The sequence below is a fragment of the Crocodylus porosus genome, unplaced genomic scaffold, assembly GCF_001723895.1.
Source record: "Crocodylus porosus isolate Cpor-Errol unplaced genomic scaffold, CroPor_comp1, whole genome shotgun sequence".
Taxonomy (NCBI): domain Eukaryota; kingdom Metazoa; phylum Chordata; order Crocodylia; family Crocodylidae; genus Crocodylus; species Crocodylus porosus.
The window spans coordinates 185,264,789-185,286,669 of NW_017728906.1; the positions used below are offsets into that span (position 1 = coordinate 185,264,789).

The 21,881-nt window shown below is 43.9% G+C and overlaps 1 protein-coding gene across 2 annotated transcripts in view; it reads right to left on the reverse strand.

Annotated features, from left to right (window-relative positions):
• HEPHL1 (hephaestin like 1) overlaps positions 1-21,881 on the reverse strand; it is a 58,802-nt gene that overhangs the window by 4,428 nt on the left and 32,493 nt on the right. For both annotated transcript variants that reach the window (XM_019530331.1, XM_019530330.1), the window contains 6 exons: positions 13,052-13,191; positions 11,614-11,754; positions 7,139-7,245; positions 4,134-4,356; positions 2,367-2,506; positions 1,676-1,835 (listed from right to left, as the gene is read on the reverse strand). In XM_019530331.1, the coding sequence (XP_019385876.1) occupies positions 1,676-1,835; positions 2,367-2,506; positions 4,134-4,356; positions 7,139-7,245; positions 11,614-11,754; positions 13,052-13,191 (911 nt within the window). The remainder of the gene's footprint in view (positions 1-1,675; positions 1,836-2,366; positions 2,507-4,133; positions 4,357-7,138; positions 7,246-11,613; positions 11,755-13,051; positions 13,192-21,881) is intronic.

Genomic DNA, 21,881 nt, shown 5'->3' on the forward strand with positions numbered 1-21,881 from the left:
TGTCATTCTCCTGTTGTACTCAGCCTTGGTGAGGCCGCAGCTGGAGTACTGTATCCAGTTTTGGGCTCCGCAATTCAAAAAGGATGTGGAGAAGCTTGAGAGGGTGCAGAGGAGAGCCACGCACACGATCAGAGGGCAGGAAAACAGACCATATGATGAGAGGCTGAGAGCAATGGGGCTATTCAGCCTGGAAAAGCGCAGGCTCAGGGGTGATTTGGTGGCCACCTATAAGTTTATCAGGGGTGCTCATCAGAATCTGGGGGGGAACAACTGTTGACCAGAGCCCTGCAAGGGATGACAAGATCAAACAGTCACAAACTCCACTGTGACCGGCTCAGGCTGGACATAAGAAAGAACTTCTTTACTGTCTGAGCCCCCAAGGTTTGGAACAGACTGCTGCCTGAGGCGGTTCAAGTGCCCACTCTGAACGCCTTCAAAACACGTTTGGATGCTTATCTTGCTGGGATCCTATGATCCCTGCTGACTTCCTGCTCCTGGGGCAGGGGGCTGGACTCGATGATCCCTCCAGGGTCCCTTCCAGCCCAAATGTCTATGAAATCTATTAAATCTATGTCTATGAAATCATCACAGTCTACATGTGCACCGGTATTAGAACCCAGTAAATTAGTTAACTCTGCCATAGGATAGTACTGTCCCTGACAGTACTACAATACACGGATAGAAATTAATTTACTCCACAGAAACACATGTGTAGACAGTGACAGGAGCTGGCTGGGGTACAAGCATGTTAAAGTGTGGTGGCTGCCTGCCTCCTAGCCATGCACTGTGGAACCCTTGTGCCCCAGCCAGACCCGACACAGCCTGATGCCGCCACCCAGAACCTGGGGCTGAACCCCTGGGCCCCCTGCCAGCCTGGGGCTGCTCTGCCCTGACTCAAAGTGCAGCAGTCCCAGATGTACATGTAAACACTGGACTCGGGAGTGGCTGACGCTGCTGCAAACTGCACCAAAGTATTTCTTACAGCATGGGTAGATAGAGATGCACCCGGTGAGTGGCAATTCAGCTCTTAAAATCCTTTGCTCTGAGCACAAATCTACAATCAATCCACGTCAAAGTATTCTCTCATTTCAAGGGACGAACTACTCTTTAAGCATCCTTCAAATTTTGAGGCCTCAATTTCTGAGTGTCTATTTGTGATACCTTGTGCCTGCTTTCAAAGTGCCAAGCAGCTAGTTTTAGTATGAGCTGTTGCGGCTAACTGGGTTACCACAGAGATTATTGTTAGATCCAGTTTTTGGTTGCCCACTTGGATGATCTAGTAAGCTTTTTTTGCTTTTGATTTCTACAGGTGTACAGGTCATATTCACTAGTTGTTTATCTTGTTTAAAGCAGTAGATTTCCTTGCAATGATCCCTTGTGACAAGACTTGTTGCAGGAACAGGGTAAGAGAACAACACCCAGAAAACCAGTTTCCTGTATCGCCATCGGGAAGAAAAACTCCTATGAATCTTCGCATGGTTTCAAAGCTGCAGGGCACATATGTTTGCCTTCTCCCAGGAAACAGATATTGCTAGGACATAAGAGTGCGCAATAATTTCCATCTCCCTATACCAGCAGTGCTGAATCTAGTATTTTGTTTCTTCTTTGCCTGCCCTTTTTCTGAGTAGCTGTAATCCCAGTGTGTGGTCAGGAAACAGCATTCATGACACTGTACCTGATTCATTGATGGTATAAGTTGTCTCCATGCCAGCATGAATGTGGTCAGCTACATGACAGTGCAGAAGCCACGTTCCAGGATTATCTGCTACAAGTTCAATTGTTTGAAATGTCCCAGGATAAAGGTCATACACATCTGCTCTGTGATCATTATCTGTCTGCAGCAAGACAAAACAGCATCGCTAAGGCTTCCATTACTGAATCCAAGAACTATGCATTCATGTAGAGGTTCTGAACTGAACATAAACTGAACTCCTTATTATATGTTTATACAATGCCTAACTCAACAGAGGTGGTGCCCATAGGCAATCCACATTAACACGGATTGCTACAAATACTTTTTTCCACTTTGAGATATAATACATAGGGCTAAACTGAACTCTGAAATACACAGGTACATTTCCTACTGGCTACACTCAGCTATCCACACAAGGTTCAGTGTGCTGAGTGTTTTAACCATCACATAGTATCCTACAATAACCTCATTCTTTATTGTTGACATTCATTCATATTTCACCATTTAAAGACCTTTACTAAGTTCTATCCAATTCTGTGGTTTCTTCACAGGCATAACTCTCACTGAAGTCAGAACTGATACTGCAGTATGCCTGCTAGATCAGACAAGAAGCTGAACATGTCCAAAGAAATTCCCCCTTACAATGTAAAGGTTTTGCTTTGCTTTCACCAACCTTGAAGATGAAGCTCTGTGCATGAAAATGGACTGTATGTATATCGATTTCATTTCCCATTCCTATCAAGTACCAGTTAGTGTTTTCACCCTTATTCATTGTTAGACCAAGAAGGTTGTTGTAGATCTTCCCATTAATTGCTGAAAGATTTACAAAGAGAGAGTGATTAATGTATTCAGTAATGTTCAATAATGAAATGCGGCACTGAGAGTGGTTTAGTGCTGAAGGGAAACACAAGCACCAGATTGAGTTCATGCTTGTTTTTACTTTCTTTTTGCAGAGACCAAGGTTTAGTTTTCAAATGTCTGCTACAGTAACTGACAACAGGGCAAAGCGCGTGCAAAATGGGAAGTAAAACATCATCGCATTAAAGCCCCCCTCTCACTTATTCCACTCACAGTATTTTACACCAGTTTGATATTCAGTAGGACTGATTCCTCACTGCATTACTCCAGTTTTATTCCAGTGTAAGTCTATTGAAATCCAGTGGGGAACAAGTGGTGGATCAGGTTCGCTTTGCAGTGATGCACTGACTGCACTGGATTGGTGACTTTGCTGTGACTGCCCTAGGCTGAAGGGAGCAAAGAATCAGACACTGAGGGTATCTATACATGTGCCCTGGGTTGGGGAGGTGGGGGAGGGGAAGGGGCACTTTAAATTAGAGAGGCTCTGAGAGCCAATCTAATTAAAGCGCCCGCAACATCAGGGGCGCTTTACCTAAAGTTTGTTCAACACTCTTTAGTTAAAGTACGCCTGCTGCCATATTGAAACGTGGCAATGCTGATTATATACGACGTGGAGGCTGCTGGGGAGCACTAATTAGCATGCTTCAGCAGACTCAATTAATGAATGTGTGCTAATTAGCACACATCAGGGCAGAGGTCAGTCGTGTATAGGTGCCCCAAGTCTTTGAGCTTGATCAGTTTCTAATGTTATTGTTCACTTCACAAAGATAACACGGTAAGACAGACCACAGTTTGCATTTCAGTTTTAATACAGCACCTCATCTAAACATAACAAGTTTGTTTTTCTCAGAATGGATAAGATTTTCCCACCTGCCATACAGTTAAATGACCAAGTGAGTGGGCTTTACCCAGGGACTATGGGGAATGGGTGGGTGAAGTCCCAACCCAACGTGGCAGAAGGGCACAGAAACAAGAGCATAACTTTTCTATGGCTCCTATAAGGGCAACTAATTCGTTCTGTCCTGAGCATGAATGTCTGGCCAGGGAGTCACTATCACTCATCTACCTGTTTCTAAACATTAGTGTCAGGCTCTTGCCATGTTTGTCACCACATCTCTACTAAGACAAGGGGAATCTGCCAGTGTGGACTCAGCACCTACACTGCTCGCTTGGCTGATTTTTCTGCTTTGACCACTTACAGAAGGGTGACAAAGGAGGATTTGGCCTTTGAGAAACCAAGAAAAGTTAGTCACTCATGGCGAGGGATATATGCTGAAAGTGCCACCTATCCACAAATAAAATATTGAATTCTTCAATGAACTAAGAACTTGAATTCTTCGATGGTCCGATAAAGCTGCTGGCCAGGTCTGCATTTGTTGTCGGCACGTGGAATGCATAGTGGTGCTCCCCAGAAGCTTTCTATCCAAACGACAAACCCAGCCCAAGCCTGTGTAGTGAGTAAGACTTTGTTTGTAAAAGATTATACAATTGCTGGTAACATACCTCTCTAGCAAAGGATTATAAAAAAAGAAACCACCATTCCCTTGGATAAGCTGCTGCTGCTGTCAATTAAACCACATACCGTGCATGACGTTACTCTCCAAAAATTCCTCTGTGTAATTCAGATTATCAGGATTCTTATGAAGATACTTTTCAATATTTTCTTTCAAATACCAGGACTCATTTTCATCAAACACCAGGAACAGAAGAGCAAATTCACGATCAATATCTTTCCTTAGGCCTTTCTCTTTCAGTATTCCTTTTCTGCAAATTATTAATGGCCCAACTAAGCCACTATACATGTCCTGGAATTGAATAAACAAGAATATGGCAATATCATCTACAGTCAGTAGGACTATATCATTAAATTACTTTCTAGCCATTTGAGCTATAATTGAATTTAAAAACTTATTAGTTATGAAATAAATAGATATATAGTATACATTAAATTATTTCAAAACTCATGTTTTTAGCTGAGATATAAAAATGACTGAGGTGATAATACTTCCTTAGTTCAGACATTATTATATTTCACAGAGATGTAGGAACAATTTTCTATTATACATTCAAACTTCTAATGTATTTCTGTTATTATAAAACTCTCAAAATGGCAGATTTAAAAATTATTATTTCATGACTTGCAGATGCAAGTGTATTAGTGAAAATGATACTTAGTGTTTAGTTCCCTTTCTTGATGTTCAAAAAGGATGATGATGTTTTTTACTTCCTGGTTTTTTTTCAGAGCTAATGGGAGAAACAAAGATGACTGTATGTAGAAATATTTTCTTGAGGCACATACTGCAGAGCCAGGAGATTACAGCCCAGATCCACAAAAGGACTTGGGTGAATTGAGTGCCCAACTACAAGGACGCAACCTTCAAAATCCCCTGCTGAGTTTCATAGTTGCCCAAGTTTTCCAACACTAGTTTCCAGATGCCTGAAGTTTTGCTTCTACACATGCCCAGAACTGCCATTATCTTCACTCTATAGCTCTGGTGTTTTTCTAGGGTCACTGTGGCCCACTGACACTATTAAAGAAAAATGAGCCAGTTCTATACACCCAAGGAGTTATATGTGTGGTCTGTGTCAAGGTACACTATCAAGCAGAAAGGCAGGGTTGCAGACACTTCCTTCTTTTGGCATTATTTTATGCAACTTCTCTTTCTGTGTCCTGGCTGTTGTCAATCCCATTCCAAGGCACTTAACTCCCCCTCCTCATTTTATATGGAATTTAGGGTATCTACAGAAATCACAGAGCAGCATCACACTCACTCTCTGCATGCTAGCTCCTGAACTGAGAGCATCTAACTCGGGGCTGGGAACTCATTTCTTGGGGACAAACAACTAAAAGTTAGGTGCTACTGACTCTCGGTGTTGCCACATTGCAGTCCCTTTGTGAGTGGATTTGGCCCTAAGAGAAAGAATTTTGGAAGAGCAGTAGGATCTGCTAAGGCCTTAGCTCTTTTCCAAATATGGCTACTTCACCTATGTGACTAAATGTTAGAGTAGTTCTATGAAACTGTGCCTATTGTTACCAGCTGCCAAGCAACAGATCTTTGATCATGATATGCAAAATTGACAGGATTGTCTGACCTAGACATCCAAAGAAACCACTAATTGACTGGTAATTAATAAACCAAAGCACTTCTGACTGATTAAGAGTTAGTAAAACAGAAGCTCTTCTTCCTTTCAGCTTCACATATTCTCTATGCTACTCATGCTGACCTGCACTGCTGCTCATAAGGGCTATGGGCAGACATTACACATAAACCAGTTTACGTGATCATATACTGGTTTAAACCTGTAACAGAACAGATGTTCAGTGCACATAAACCAGTTGGAAAATGGCTGAAACTGGTTTGGGGTAAACCTGGTTGAATCAGACTCAACCGATTTGGGTCAAGCCGGTTTATCTGTCCCAGACCCCTTGCTGGTTTAAAATAAACCAGACTTCTCCAGCATCACAGTATGCTCTCTGGGCTGGGTGGGGCTCTATGCTCAACAGCAGAGCTGGCCCCTCCTCTCTGCTCCCTGGCTGCAACTCCTGCAGAGACTGCAAGGATAGCAGGGTCTGCCTGGCTTCCCCCTGCCCTACCCCCCAAATCACTGCTCACTGCTCCCTCCCTCCCATCTCCCATAGTACAGACCCAGCTCCATGGACCCCAGGCATGTGGTATGCTAGCTAATGCTGAGAGGTGTCGGTGTGTGTCTCCAATTTCACTGGTCTGACAGGAAGACAGAACAGTGACCGCTTAGGGCATTTTGGAGCTAATCAACAGGTCAGCTGGCAAGCTGTTTAAGCAGAGTTTTAACTAATGGAGAGAGGCTATTGTTTTGCTGATGCACTGATAAACACTGCTATCAACTTTGTGCTGGCTTGCTTGCCTGTCAGTTTGTTGCAGACAGTATAAAGAAGCAGGGAGGGAGATTGAAAAGCTCCGTATCATCAACAGATGCATGCACTGCACACACCCCCTTGCCTCAGAGTGCTACCAGGGGACTGTGGGCTGGCGACACTCTTGCCCCTTGAGCAGCCAGTGGGAAAAAGCCTGGGATGGCACAGGCAAACCTCCCTAATCAGAGGTCCTGCCAGGGCCTGGCCAGGGCCCCCCTCAGCTCAGTACTGTGCAAGGGAAGGGAGGGCTGCTCTAGCGCCCCCAGCTTCCAGCCTGAGCCACTGCAGGCATGTGCCTGAATTTCTTCAGTCCAGACAGAATGTCTGTCCAGTTATAAACCAGTTCAGCCTACCCAAGTTAGACTAACCTGCAAGGATTGAATCAGTTCAGGCTTAGGCTTTTTGAATGTCTGTCCCTAGACAAGTTGAACATTCATGAGGAGTCTCACCTCCTCCCAAACTACCTTGAAGTGTTCCTTCAAGAAAAACTTGGGAGCCAAATTCAGTCCACTGCTTTTCACCAACTGCATTGTTTCTAGAGTCTGACTCAGCCATTATCAGCTGGATGAAGTTCCCAGCCCTGAAAATCTTTCCTAGCCCAGTAGTCTGAGTAAAAGGTTTGCAGGATCTGGTCCAACGTTAGGAAATCATATATCAAGTAATGTAAACTTCAGTCACTGTTTCACAATTACCTTAACAAAATTCACTGTTGAATAATAAACCCAGGTAATGCAGTTTGGATCAGAATAACCAGGGCCGGACCATTCTGGGACATTCCATCTGTATGTGTTTATTTCCCCTGAAACACAAGAGAGAGAAAACCATTTTTCTAATAATGGTGGGGCATTATGAGTTCTTCAAAACAAACCAGAGATATGACAATGTCTCAATCAGAAATGTAAAGGATCAAGTGCACAGTATTTGCACTGAAGCAAAGCAGATCGGTAACAAGTGGGTTTCTTTGTACTAATAACTTCTGTGATGTAACGGATAGCAGAAGGTGACTCATGAAAAGGAACTCTACTTATGAGGCTGAAAATATTACAGTTTTTAATAAGGAGGTGGGAGATAAAAGGTTTTCATGATAATTGTATGCCACACAATAGTTACAAAATGACCTGAGACAAGCGTTTCCAACTGTGTGGTGAGCCCTAATTTAACAAAACCAAGTCATTTGAATAGGGAAAATGTGTTTTGGGCTACATTAAATTCTCTGTATTTAAAAAATATTCTGGTGGATGAAATATTTGCCTCTTATATCACACTATTAGTTATTATTACCAGTTATTGGTATTATTGCCAGCTAATATTATTAGTTATTATTACCAATACTACTACTGCTACCATCGCCACACCACCTAGCTTCAGGAGCCCAGGAACCAGCACTTAATCACATGAGTGCCTGTACGAACACTGAACAAAAGGACAGTCTCTGTCCCAAAATGCTAACAATTTGAGGTAAATACAAGAGATGGATGGATACAGACAGGGGATTACAAGGAAACAATGAGACAATATCAGTCAGCATGGTAAGCCGTGGTCTCAGCATAGCCCTGACCTAACCGCCATCAAATTGTTGTAGGCATTGCAGCAAAGGAACATTTTAAAGCATAAAGTGTATATGCATGGGTGAGCAGGGTGTGCTGGCCAGTGTGGTGGGAAGGCAGGCATTCTGTTGTGTTGGTCTGCCTTGTCATAACTTAAATTTATGGGACATATATCAACTGCTAATTTTCATAGTGACTTAATTGAGCAGGGTCCAAGGCGTTACGCTGCTTTGAGCAGGAGGGTGGCAGGGATGCCTTCTACCCTACAGACCTACATGAAGTAATTACCATCCCTAGAAACTTCTTCACTGTCTGCTATGCCAGATCCCTGAACTGGTGTGTGTGAGTAGGGGAAGGAGGGATGGGGCAGATCCAGGTATTCTCCTGCCTTCTTTTCTTTGTCTTCGGGATTCTCTGGGGTTACGGAGAAAGGAGTCTCTCTGCTTCTCTGAGCTCAGGTTTAATGGTGCCTGGTGCTCACACAAGCAGTGCAAGGCAGTTGACGCCTTATTTATTTCTTATGTACAAGGATGTTGTTGTTCAGCAGCCACATGGTTCACGTTGCCTGGGGGTAACTGCAATAGAAATCTTTCCTGTGGGGAATGAAAAGTAGGATACATAGTGGCAGTTAATTAAAAGGACACCAGTTTTAACAGGTATTGTTCAGAACAAAGCAGTAGTATTCATGTCAGTGCAACATTGTGGGTGGACTTGATGGGTGCCAGGATTCACTTCAGAAGGTTTAAAGCATCACAGGATAACGCTTTATTCAGCGTAAAGCCCTAGAGCCCTTCTGCTCCCCTGCTCTGATTGCATAAAGGGAGCCCTGACCCATGGAAAGATTGAGACAAGGGAAAAAGTAGTTATGCAAAGATACTGCTTTTCTCTGGCTAAACACAAATGATGGATTTCCCTTGCCAAAGCCTTTTTTCCTGGTATTCTACAGATACACAAGCCCATTGCCCCACCCTAAGTACCTGTGAAGTACCTACAGAGTACTAAGAAAGCTCTCCTGTCCCACAGCTGGGAGTAGCCCCGGACAATCAGTCCTGGAATAAATGGGCTGTCTGTTTTTGGCCTCTGTGTAGCTGCTTCAGCTGCCTTCACAAACTGCCCTTGTAGCCAAAAGAAGAGTCGGGGAAAGAGGAAAAGGGGAGCACATAACAGAAATCAGTGCTATATTTCTCACAATTTTACTGTAACCCTGCCCTCAGATGCACAGAATAGGTATTACAAGTGAGTCTCACCTCTCAACTATGAAGTGACAAAGATATGGCCCAGCGGCTGGCTCCATCATCCAGCCCCCAATGCTGCCACTGGGTCTGAACTGACCAACATGCTGCCAGCCCAGCCCTGCATGCAGGGCCCAGGATGCAGGCCATACATAGCAACTGCTCTAGCCCATCATGGATCCACACTACTTGCATCACCTCCCCTAGCTGGTCTGGGACATATGCCCATGCAATGCAGTCCTGGACTGGGCAGAGGGCACTACAAGTGATGCAGATCCTGGACTGGCTGGGGCGGTGCCATATGCAGTGTAAGTCTGGAATGAGAGCCACATGCAGTACGGGGTCCAGACTGTGCACTGGTACCCTGGATCTAGCACTGGGGGTGCAGAGGGAAGCAGAGAGGTCCTTGGGACTGATCTGGGCCATAGACCAGCCTGGTGCCACTCATCCAGGTTGTGGGACTAGATGACTTTGACCCCCTTTTGATAGGGCAAATGAAATAAAACAGAAAGGGGTCTGTATTATCTAATAACCAGCAATGTGCATTTGGTACAGCTGAAGTGCATGCATTTTGTAAGAGAATGTAAGGAAATAAAGCTGTGCAGACAACAGATATTCTACTCTGAAATGTCTAAAATGTTTCTATTTTGGAACAAAACCTCAAATTCAATTTAGTTCTGGAATGTTGTTCTGGATTGATTAAAGTGTTTTGTTTTGATCCTGATTTTTATTACATTACAAAAAATTAGAATTAAAAAAATCTTGAAATAAGAAATCATTTCACAACAAAAATTGGATTATATCATTTCAGAAATAACACGAGGCTACAGAGCCAGGCATAGGCAACTGATAGAGGGTGCACGGGGGTGCATGTGCTCCCCTAACGGGGCCAGTGCCCCCCCGACAGCTGACATTGATGCTGTCGGTAGGGCTGGTACCCCCCCCAATAGAGTCAGCTGCTTCTGCGGGTGTCCCCCCAGGTTCAGGAGGCACCAGTCACTCATGGAGCCAGGGTCCTTTTCACTTGCTCCCAGGACTATTTATGAATTTAAGCATATGTAGTCATTGAATAAAACGAACAAACAGAATTGAGAGCAGGGACTAAAACCAAGGCTGCCCCCTCTCTCAGAGCAGCACTATCCTCTCTGGACTAGAATCACATTCCCTCTTGTGTGCTTGCCTTCTGATTCACTCTACATTGTCTAATAGTCCACCCCCAAAAAGAGGAACCTACCAATGAAGTTAAGGCTTTGTCTTGGGAAGTGGAAGATATGGGTTCAAATTCCCCCAGAGGGAGGGCATCCTAGAACCAGATCTCCCACTTCCAGGTACCCTTTCCACTGGGAAAAGGCTTGTAGACCTTTGTCCTCCAGCACAGTTATCAGCACCCTCACCAAGTGCATGGGCTGTCAGTAAAGCATCTCCTTGCTTAGTAAGTTTGAGCAGGCTGAATGACAGCCTGAAAGAAACACCAAAGTCTATCCATAAGTCTTTCCCATTGATAAAATGGGAGCAGTGGGTGTATACCTTCCAGGGGTAGAATAGGATCAGTCTTTTGGGGGTGCACAACCTGTCTGCTGACTATCCCTAGAATGGGAGAACTACCCATCTCAATAGCAGGTGGGAAAGGATCAGATTTTGGGAGTAGGCTGAGAATGACAGAGTAAGGTAGCTTTAAAAGTGGAACAAGATCAGCTCTCCTGAGGAAGGCACCTAAGTTTGAGGCAAAAGGCAAGCTAACTTAGAGGCATTTAGGGCTTGCCTACACTGTGGCAGCTGCCTGCCCATCCATGTCCACAAGCACTTTCCAAACCCAGAAGGATGTTCGTGAGGTTGCTCCTGAGGCTTCTTTCAAACACCCCAGAGACTGAAAGTTCAAGAGCAGCCCCTGATGATCATCCCTGAATGTGTTCACCAGAGTACCTTTGGGTTTGGAGCTTACCTGTAGGTATGGCTGGGCAAGGTGCACTCAGGCCCTGTGCTGCCTGGGACATGCTGCAACCACAGTATAGACAAGGCTCAGAGCTAAACAGGACGTAGACCTTATTGAACCAGTCTGAATCCTGTCCCTGGTTTGAAAATTGTTATTATAGTTAGTAATAGCAGTACACAATTAATTTCTGAGCACCCAGATATATGCTAAGCACTTCACAGAAAGAACAGAAGAGGCAAGCTCTCTGACTCAACATCTTACACAAGCTGGGGTATTCTCCTGTAAGAACCTAGACAGATGGACACAGAGAAATATAAACTTAGAATTTTCTGCACTAAAAAAGACACACAAGTCTGACAAAGCCAGAAAAAGGGAACGTCATCCGAGTTCTGAAAAACTTTACATAAGACTAAAGGAGCTCTTTTATGACTCTAAAATAAAGTTATTGTGCCTACCTGGCAGAGTGACTGGCGTTTCAGGTCTTTCTCCACTACCCACTTCTTCAATGCCATGTGCAGTTATTGAATAGGGTCTGCTTGCTTTATTCTTAAACACTATCAGTATAGTCTCTCCGACCTCAGCATGGATTAATGGGCCTAAATCAAAGTGACCAATGGTGATTCATATTGCTCTTTTAAAGCAAAGAAAGCTGAAGCTTTTAAAGAAATCAGATCAGTGAGTGATCTTTAATATTGTTTTAAAAGCTGTAAATTTGCCACAGTTTTAACTTAAATGCTTACTTTTGTGTAACATCACTGCTGTTTGCAATTAAATCAATAGAAATGAGAAGAAACCCATTGGTCAAACCTCAGAAGAAAGCCATAAGCAGATTAGGGGTCTTCATAGATAGTTAAGGATGAAAGATAGTCTTATCAAGCTATCAATACAATGGTCCAGCAGAAAAACAATATTCTACTTCAGAGCCCTCCAGAAATGCTCAGGCTCCATTAGCCTTTGAAGTCAGACCAGCAAAACAAGTCTCTCACTTTGATTGCTGAAGTCTCAAACATGGTCAGCCAAACATATTTTCAAGGAAAAACAGCGCTCTGGACTTTTTTAATCATGTAAAATTTTCTTTTTTTTCCTTTCAAAATTTGGTTTGTGAAAAAAAAAAACCCTGAATATTTTTCTGTTTTTCAAAACTATCTTTTGTCAGTTTCTACTGGGGAAAAAGGAGAAAAAGCATTTTAAAAACATTATTACTTGCACAATTTTTCACTAAAAATACCTACCATTTTATGGCTAGCTGTAACCCTACTGCAAAATCCCAGAGACAAGAATCATTCCAAGATATTGGTAACATTTCCAATTCTCCAAACCCTACTCCAAACCTAACATCTCTACTTTTTTCATACAAGAAAATCTCAAAAAACACAGTGTATGCAAGAGTTAGATAGGTGCTTGGACATCTCTGTAAACGTAACTTGTTACAAACTTCCTCCTGCATTTGGAAATATTTATATACAGTAAAAGCCCTGTTATCTGGCATGAGTGGGGAATGCCGGGTGCCAGTTACATAAAAATTCCAGTTATCTGAGGCAGATAACACCAAGCGGTGGCCGCATGCGGAGCGGCAGCAGCACAGAGTGGTACGTGGTGGCAGCTGTGTATGAGCTCCTCCCCCTGCTTGTGTCTGGCCGGCCAGAAATTCCAGTTAATAGAGTATTTCAGCTTGTAGAGTGCTGGATAACAGGGATTTTACTGTACTCAGAAAAGAGTCTTGACAATCAATTAAATCTGAATTGATCTTGTGGGCAAAACCATTGAAAAAGTGTGCCAGATATCAGTATTGTCTCCTTTCTTTCTTGACCAAACTGTGAAAAGGTGCGTATTTTTTTTAAAGAGATGCTTTTCCATGTTCTGTTTATTTTGTTAGTTGTAAGAGCTACTTGCCCAGGATTTCTAAGTGCTCCTCTCGTGCTGATCTCACTTTGTGCCTTGTAAAGTCTCCATTTGTGTACTCTCTGTACACGACCTTCTTGTATTTTGAACCAATCCGATCTTCACCTTTGCTCACAAAAATATATCCATAGCTGCAAAGTAAGACGGCAAAAGATTAAAATTAAAAAAAAAATATCTAAAGGCTTATAAAAACGTTTAATTATCATTATTTTCTGTGGAACACCTCTTGGCATATGCTGAAATTCACATTCATTGTTCCATATTTACTAGAATCTAAGACAACCATGAATTTAAGACAACCCCCCCCAATAATTAGATTCTACATATAGAAACATTTATAAATTTATTATAAGATTTCAGATATGGAGCCTAATTATTGGAGGTTTGTCTTAAATTTGTTCCCCTCCCACTGCTAGAGCAGAGAAAATAATAGCTACAGAGATCAGGTAATCCTTTTCCCCTCTGCCCCACCACCTCTACTTTCAGACCTTGCTCAGGCTTTATTCCCACCCTGAACATGTGGAAGTGAGAGGCAATTTTGAAACACAAGGGACCAAAAACACTGACTTGGAAATAAACACACCTGTAATAATTTGCAAACAGAGAAATTACTAAGGGTACCTATAGACTTAGATCATTGAGAATTGATGCATTTAAAGGGTGTGTTGTTGTTTTTTTTTCAGTGGGGGGTTTGCAAACTGCTACTAGTTTCTGCACAGGTGCTCCATAAACATGCTTTTGAGCAGCATTTTTGTATCTACTTACACTTCTTTTTAAATTGCTGTGGCTCAGGTTAAAATAGCCAAATCAGTTCCAAATTCAGTTGACTGAACAGAACAAAATCGTTCAAGTCTGTGTGGTGCTACCACCGGCAAGTATCCTCCTTCCCAAATTCTTCAGCCTGGGGCTTCAGATACTTCCAAATCAATGGCAGGCACCCTACATGCAGGCCCCAAGTCTGGAGGTCTTGAAGTTCAGATGCCTGCTGAGTCTCACTCGCCCTTAGCCCACAGGCCAAAGGAGCAAGCTAGGGAGAGATCCTCCATTTCCATAAAATAAGCATGTAGCTGAGATCCTCCTACTGGGAGGCTACAGTAGACTCTCATAGCAGGAATACAGAAATCTTCCTGAATGAAAAAGCAAGCAGGCAGCTTGCAACAGCAACAGGTATGCAAAGGGGTGACGAAGGAGGGGGGCAGAGTTGACCATGACAAGCAGCTGTACAAAAGATCCTTAAAGGCATGAATGACGCATGCCCCCAGCGGCTGGGGTGGGGCACAGAGGCACTGGTGGTGGCAGGAGCACGGTGGTGTAAGTGGGGAGCTCCCACAGATGCTGTTGGCGCTGTGGGTGGCAGAGGGGGCTGGCGAGTGCCGGTCAGGGGTTGGCAACCACCCACAGACACCACCAATGATAATTGGTGGCGCCTTTTCGTAAGGGGTGCATTGCCACGTTCAGGTGGTGCAAATGAGAACAAAGCGACGGGAGTGGCAATATTCTTAAAAACCCCAGAGGTGAAAACAAAGCCGGTGGAAAACATCATCAGTGGCAGACTGCAGTGAATGATACTAGCAGTTGGGGGAGCAGAAATACAAGTTTTCAATGTATATGCACCACCTGAGTGGGAGGGGGGGAAGGTTCTGCTTAGAAAGCTATCAGTTTACGTGGTTGGAAGTATACTGTGGATAATAGTGGGGGAGTTCAATTGCATAACAGAGGTGGGTGACAGAACAGGAGTAGATAACGGAAATTTAGGTAGTTCATCCAGAATTGTTAGCAAATATAACAAAAGAAGAGTCACTAAGAAATGTGTGGGCAGGGGAGAAAGTTTTCACTAGAACTGACCTCAGTGGAAAGAAACAATCAAGAACAGACTTGTGTTTGTATCAAAAGGAATAAAGATAAGGAAGAAAGAAACTGTGTGTGTGGCATTTAGTGATCACCAGATGCTGAAGGCAGAACTGAGTCTTAGTAAGAGCTCCATAAGAGGAAGGGGAGCATAGAAATTAAATGTGCAACTGTTACAAGATGAGGAGGTATGTCAAGCATACACAAGACAGTATGAGGGGAAGAGAACACTGAAGACGCATTGTAAGCATACCAGAAAATAGTGGAGGATGAAGAAAAAGATGGGACAATTCTTTAGAAAGGAAGGCTGAAGAACTGTGGAAAAAAGAATGAAAGAGAGAGCTGTAAAGAGCTGAGAGACCTGAAAGATCTTGCAGGAGCTGCTAAAGGAAGCCGCAGGAGGAAGACAGGTATAAGAAGAACTAGAAGAAATAAGGCAAGAGGTACACAGCTAATTTAAAAGAAAGACAAGAGAGAAAAAGTTTCTAGCACAAGCCCCCTGAGTGGGAGAAAACGAAGAGTGGTTCCAATACTTTTCACCTAGAGCGAAGCAGGCAAAAGGAGAACTAAAAGTGGTGCAGGAAGAAGGTGGTACCCAGGTGGAAAAGCAGGAGGAGGTGCTGAAGGCAAGAAGAAGTTTTTATGAAACACTCTATCGGAAGAAGGAAATACACAGGAAGAAGATGAAGTATTTGCTGGATTAGAGAGAAGAGAAAGTAGAGGAGGAGGAAGCAAAGAAAATGGGAGAAAAGATAAGCTTAAAGAAAGTGGAGGAATGCTGAAAAATCTTTAAAAGAGGAAAAGGATTTTCCAAGATCTTACTGTTCAAGAAAAGTGAGAAGGAACTCCTGATAAATTGGAAAGTGATTACGCTTCTTAATAGAGACTATAAGATAATGGCCAAGATGCTGGCTTTGAGGATGAGGAAAAGCCTCCAGAAGATAATACATGAAGACCAAATATGCACAGAATCAGTCAGAAGGATCTCCAAAGAAGTCATGTGATCAGAGATACATTGTCCCACATCCAAGAGAGGAAAATACACAGTTACAGCTAATCTAGATTTATAAAAAGTGTATGGCAGGGTGGATCAAGATTACATATTCAAAGTGCTAGGACAAAGTGCAGGAGTTCCCAGATAAATTTATTTGTTGGATAAGACTATTGTATAGTGAAGTGGAGAGTCAAGGTCAAATTAATGGGCATCTAAGCAGGACCTTTAAAATCCATAGAGGCATGAGACAAGGGTGCCTCCTATTTGCCTACTATTTGCATGTTGCAGGGAACTGTTAGCACAAAGAAAAAGAAAAGACGATGTCGTAAGTGGAGTAAAGATAGGGGGAGGGGGAGAGGAAAAACGTATATTAAACATGGAAGGTAGAAAAGTAGTTAGAGATAGACTTTTGATGGAAAGGGTGCTAAAACATACATCAGAGTGTGGAGAAGTGACAGGCACTAAACTAAATATGTCAAAAAGCACCATAATGGGAGTAAGAAACTGGAGGGACTTGAAAAAATCAGACCTTCAAATAAGAGAAGGTGAAAATAGAGTTCTAGGGATCCTGACTGACACTGAGGGGAAAAGTAACAGCATGGGAAAAGATGATGGCAAGGATATGGCAAAGACTTTGGTTAGGGGCTAGAAGGACGCTGTCCTTTGCCAGAAAAGTGGCAGTGGCTAAGCCAGTGGCTATATGTAGGAACTGTATTCCTATGGCATAGCATCAGGTAACAAAAGTACGGAGGAAAATATGTGTGTAGAAAAAGATCTGGGCTGGCCTAGCAGGAGGCACTTAAAAGTAATAAAGGGAAATTGTTAGCATCTTGCAGGGGGAACTAATAATTCATAGTAGTATCAACTCTAAGTTTTATGAATGTCTAGGTTGACTCCCAACATAACTGTGCAAAATGAAAGCTCAAAACGTTCCAAAACTAGTACTTTGTTTATGTATACCAGAGCCGAGTTTTGTCCAGGGTACAGCTAAAATACTCTATCATCAATTTGCTTGTTTGTTAGAGAGGAAGCTGACTCTTCCTGGCATCCATCATCTTTGTTATATGGCATACAGATCTCAATAAACAGTGCTCTGCTGGCTCCTTTGTACTCTTTGTTATTTTACTGCATGTATTTCCCAACCTGGCGCAAGTGGTTTGTCTCTCTGGAGCTGCCAAATTCAAATGCCCTTTCTTGTTCATTGGTAACAAATGGGAACTGCCCTCTGATGCATCCATACATAATATGGCCTCAGGCCCTCTAACACATCTCCTGAATACCTTTTCTAATTGTTATTGAGTACAAAGTTCCTTCCATCCTAGTTCAAGGAAACAGTGAAAACACGGCTTGACTGTGGCTATGCTGGAAGTCCAAACTGTGTTCTAATGATATCGGAAATCATTTTGGCAAACGTTTTGGACTGAGCTGATTTTGCAAAGTGAACAAGTAAACAGGCCTTCAGTTATTTCATCTTCAGTAAGGTCTTCCCTCAGGAGCAGGTGAGTTTGGAGTTGAGCAAACCTTGCATGCCTGAGTTCTAAGGGCACATCCTCACTCCACAATGTACTGTGTGAAATACTCAGGTTTGCGCTGATCAAAGTAACTCAAACCAGAAGAAACATAGCTTGATCTGCAGAGGTAAGCACTCAACCCTGCTTCTTAGCTACACTGCTTCCAAGACTTGAGTTAGGATATCTGCATGGAATTGTATTATGTTATGTAGACATATTAGTTCAAACTGAGCTAGCATGGGTACACACTGTGCTACACAGACATACACTAAAGTGCCAGAGCCCCTATAGCTTACTCACTAACTGTAAGAGTTCCTGAATCTGACCTTGAGAGAGTCAAGTTTAATTCCTAGCCTTTATAGTTCTACTTCTGTAACAGATTAAATTGTCTCTACAAAGAACGAGGAGAATACCCATTCCTGACCAAGCCAGATAAAAAAGGCCACATTTGAAAAGTTTGTGGAAAAGGTCAATATTTTTCAATTCTATAATGTATCTTCAAAAGTAGCACTTATGTAAATACAGTGGTTATTCATATGTTTCAGTATATGATGGATGCAGCCTTTAAGCACCTAAGTAATGCATTTATTGAAATCATCTAAGTGCAGTACCTAAGAAGAATTTGTCTCTAAATCTACAACACAAGTCCAGAAAAACCAACAAACCGTAAAGGGACATCATCTACCTGAAAAACATTCTTCTGACTTTTGATTGCCATAATTGTACCTAGTGAGGTTACAATGGAAAGAAATAAGAAAAATATCCTTTTTAATTTTGCACTTGGTTCATTTAACGTATGTAGGAAGAGTTGGTTTCACTGCTTTTTCTCTATATTGTCATTCAGTCAAGTTAGTTTCCTCTCTTTGTGAGGAAAACATTTGAACAAATAGAAAAATATAACTGTAAAAGTCTTCAAAATTCATTGGTACTAGAGGTCAGGAGGTCACTCTACTTAGAGTTCCTATGTGAACCTCACACCCCATGGTCAGATTCATATGGACAATGAGGCCTTCTAACTTCCTGTGTAGTGGGGAGCATGGTCCTCTTACTGGATCCATTAAGAGCATGCTTTGTAGTTGTGTGCCAGGGCTGATTGTATAGTTTTAGTAATAGGCTAGACAAGGATTTATACAGGATGGTTTGGATAGGGAAGATCCTGCCTGAAGCAGGGGGTTGGACTAGACTCCAGTGCAAGGTTACCATATGTCCAGGTTTTCCCAGACATGTCCTTTTTTTGGGTCCTCCCATCTCTGTCTGGCAGTTTTTTAAAATATCAACAAATGTCTGGGATTTTGCTCCGCCTCTGCTCAGCACGAAGTTTTCCCCCAACACTTCTCAGCTTACCCTAGCAAGGAGCTGCTTGGGACTGGGTAGAACGGAGCGGAGGGTGATTGGATGCAGAGCACGCACACACATGGCTGGCATGCAGCCAGGCAGGAAGGTGAAAGCAGCCCTGGCAGCTGGATACAGGTAAGTCTGTGGGGGGCAGGGGTGGGAGGGCTAGAGCTTGGGGAATGTGTGTGTGTGTGCGCGTGTGTGTGTAAGGGATGGGTGTGTGAGGCAGGGCAGGTGCCTGCTGGTGCTGGGAGAAGCTGTCTGGGCACTGGGGCTGCAGCAGCAGGGTGGAGGCACTTGCCCCTCCAGCAGGGGAAGTGGGGGGGGCACCTTTCAGAGGCAGCAGGGAGATGTGGGGCCTAGCTAGCAGCTCTGGGGCTGGTGCCTGTGCTTGCAGGGGCAAGGTAGCTGGGAGATGCTGCAGGGCTGTGGGGAGCACGGGGCTGCAGGTAGGGAGTGAGGCGTACTGGCAGAGCTGGGGGTGGGGGGCAGAGGGCTGTAGATCGGGAGTGACGGGCACTGGCAGGGTTGGGGCAGCTGTGGCTTAGAAGTGAGGGACACCAGGGGGCAGGAGACTGTGGGTTGGGAGCATGTGCCACAGGCAGTGCCAGGGGGCTGCGGGTCGGGAATGAAGGGTATCACTAGGGACGGGGGGGCTGCAGGTTGGGAGTAAGAAGCACCAGCATGGTTTGGGGTGTGGGGTGCTGTGGGTGGCTTTGGAGTGAGGGGCAGAGGCAGGGCATGGATCCCCCACACTCATATTACCACCCCTCACCCTGACATATGTCCTCTTTTTTGAAACCGGAAATATGGCAACCCTACTCCAGAGGTCTCTTCCAACCCTACCTTTTTGTGATTCTGTTCCACCCTACAGGTTGGAGGAGTAGTGTGAGGTCTATCCATTGGCCAGATGAGTAGCATGGGATTGCTCCGCAGGCCTGATCCCATGCGTGGGGTCAGTCTGTGTGTGCAACCTCATGTGCCAATCTGGTTGCGAGTAGTGATGGTGCACTGGTGTGATCTGGCACTTAAGGCCATATCATCTAGACTGCAGGGCTCCCCCTGGGTCCAGAAATTTAGTGGCAGAGGATTAGTGTCAGTGTTAACTGCCCTGGCTCTGGGAGCAATAATGCCACCACTGCTCCCCCCTACCAAAATTCTAGATCTGTAGGAAGCACCATGTGCCAATAACATGGCTCTGAAGGCTGGATCCTGCCCACAGGCCATACGTTGAGCACCATTGCTATAGGCTTCTGGAATTGTTGAGAACCTTGGCAACCTCACTGTTTGGCTTTTGGTGTTTTTCTGCAGGCCTCTGGTCCCTGTTTAGGTATCTACAGAATGGAGAGTGTAGTTGCCATCCTGTGGCTGGATTTTCAGCAAAGCACAGCATCTACATTGCTAATGGGTACTGCATACCTCTAAAAATCTGACTTCTTCATTTATATGCCAATGTGGGAGATAAACTCTTTTGAAAATCTGATCTCCCTGGCCTCCTCCTCTCCCCTCGTATAGGAGGAGCTTAACATCCCAGTGTTTTACAACACAACTTCAGTTAAAGGTCACGTGAAGGGTCAGCCTGTACAGTGCTAGATGCAGGATCCAGGCTTTGGACTGCAATCTATGCAGGAAAGACAGTCTCTTTTTGTGTGGTTGGTACAGCTCATAGCAATATGGGGCTTCAATTGTGGTTGCAACTGCTAGTAGGAACTGAGTTCCTACTATGAATAATGCATGAATCTGCTTTTCTATATAAACTAGTTTAAGATTAATTTAAAAACTAATTCAGATGTTATAAGGTCCAAAGGGACCATTCTGCACATAGAGCCTGACCCCAAGCACAGCACAGAGCAAGGCACCTCTACCCATAACGGCTGACATCAGTTTGGTTGAACTAGAACATCTCAAACAGATTTCCTGGCTAGCATTTTGACTTCTTACTGTTCCCATAAGGGAGTGACTCAAAGTCAGGGCTTGTGCCCTTGCTACCCCATTCCCAAACTGTAGAAAATACAGATCCAAACAATGTGTCCCCCCATTTACTGTAAAGAGGTAGACCAGAGGTTACGAAGAAATGGTCCCACAGGCCAAATCTGGCCTGTGGGTCCATGTCCTCTGGCCCTGGGCCTTCCCATTTGGCACTGTGATGATCAATGGCAGCATTAACTACTGTAGCTCATCCCACTGCCACATTTCTGGACCTCTGGGGAGCCCCACAGGCCAGATCCAGAGTACAGAACTGTGTCATGTGGCCCATGGAGCTGCCTACATGGCTGGGAATTTGAAGGTGGGAGAAATGGCAGCTGTCATGGCCCAGGAGCCCCAACAGTTAAATCTGCCACTGCTAAATTCCAGCCCTGCAAGGCAGATGATGCAGCACCATGCTCCAGATCTGGTCCATGGACTGACCTTAGACCAGCAATCCAACTCACAGAACTGGATGAGTTGAACACCCCTGAGCTATCTCAGGAGTGACCAACCTGCAGCATGTGTACCAAAAGTGACATGGGCAGCCTATGTATGTCATGCAGCGGATATTGGAAACAGTGGGGTACAGAGCAGCAGACAGGACAGGGGGCAGAAAGATCAGATGGGAGCAGAAAGCAGACCAAGAGATTGGGCAGGGGAAAGGGAAGGGAGTGGTATTCAGGGGGGACGCAGGGCTTACCTTGTGACATGTTGAGTCCCCACAGAGCTAGATCATTACAAGCCTACAGTAGTGATGTTACTTTTGGCCACAAGGTGCCACTGTTACACTCTCCATTCTGTGTTAAATATTTTTCTCAAACAAAAAAGCCCCAGGAAGCAGGGAAAAGGGCACCGAAAAATGCGATCTTAGTTCCAAATATTACCAGTAACACAAAACCTCAAGAGAACCAGCACATAAGGATGTGAGCCAGAAGTCTGTAGTGTAGTTTACTGTCAAAAGATACATAGCAAAATACCTAAGTTCAAAACTGCCCAATGGATTTTAATGAACATGGGTTCACAAAAGCTTGTGCTCATATATATATATATATATATAGTCTATAGAGTTATGTATCTGCCATGCCTTAGGAATGAAAGTAAGTGCCATCTTCAAAAATAGTGTAGGAGCCTAAAACTCATTGGAAGTAACTTCTGCAATTGAAAC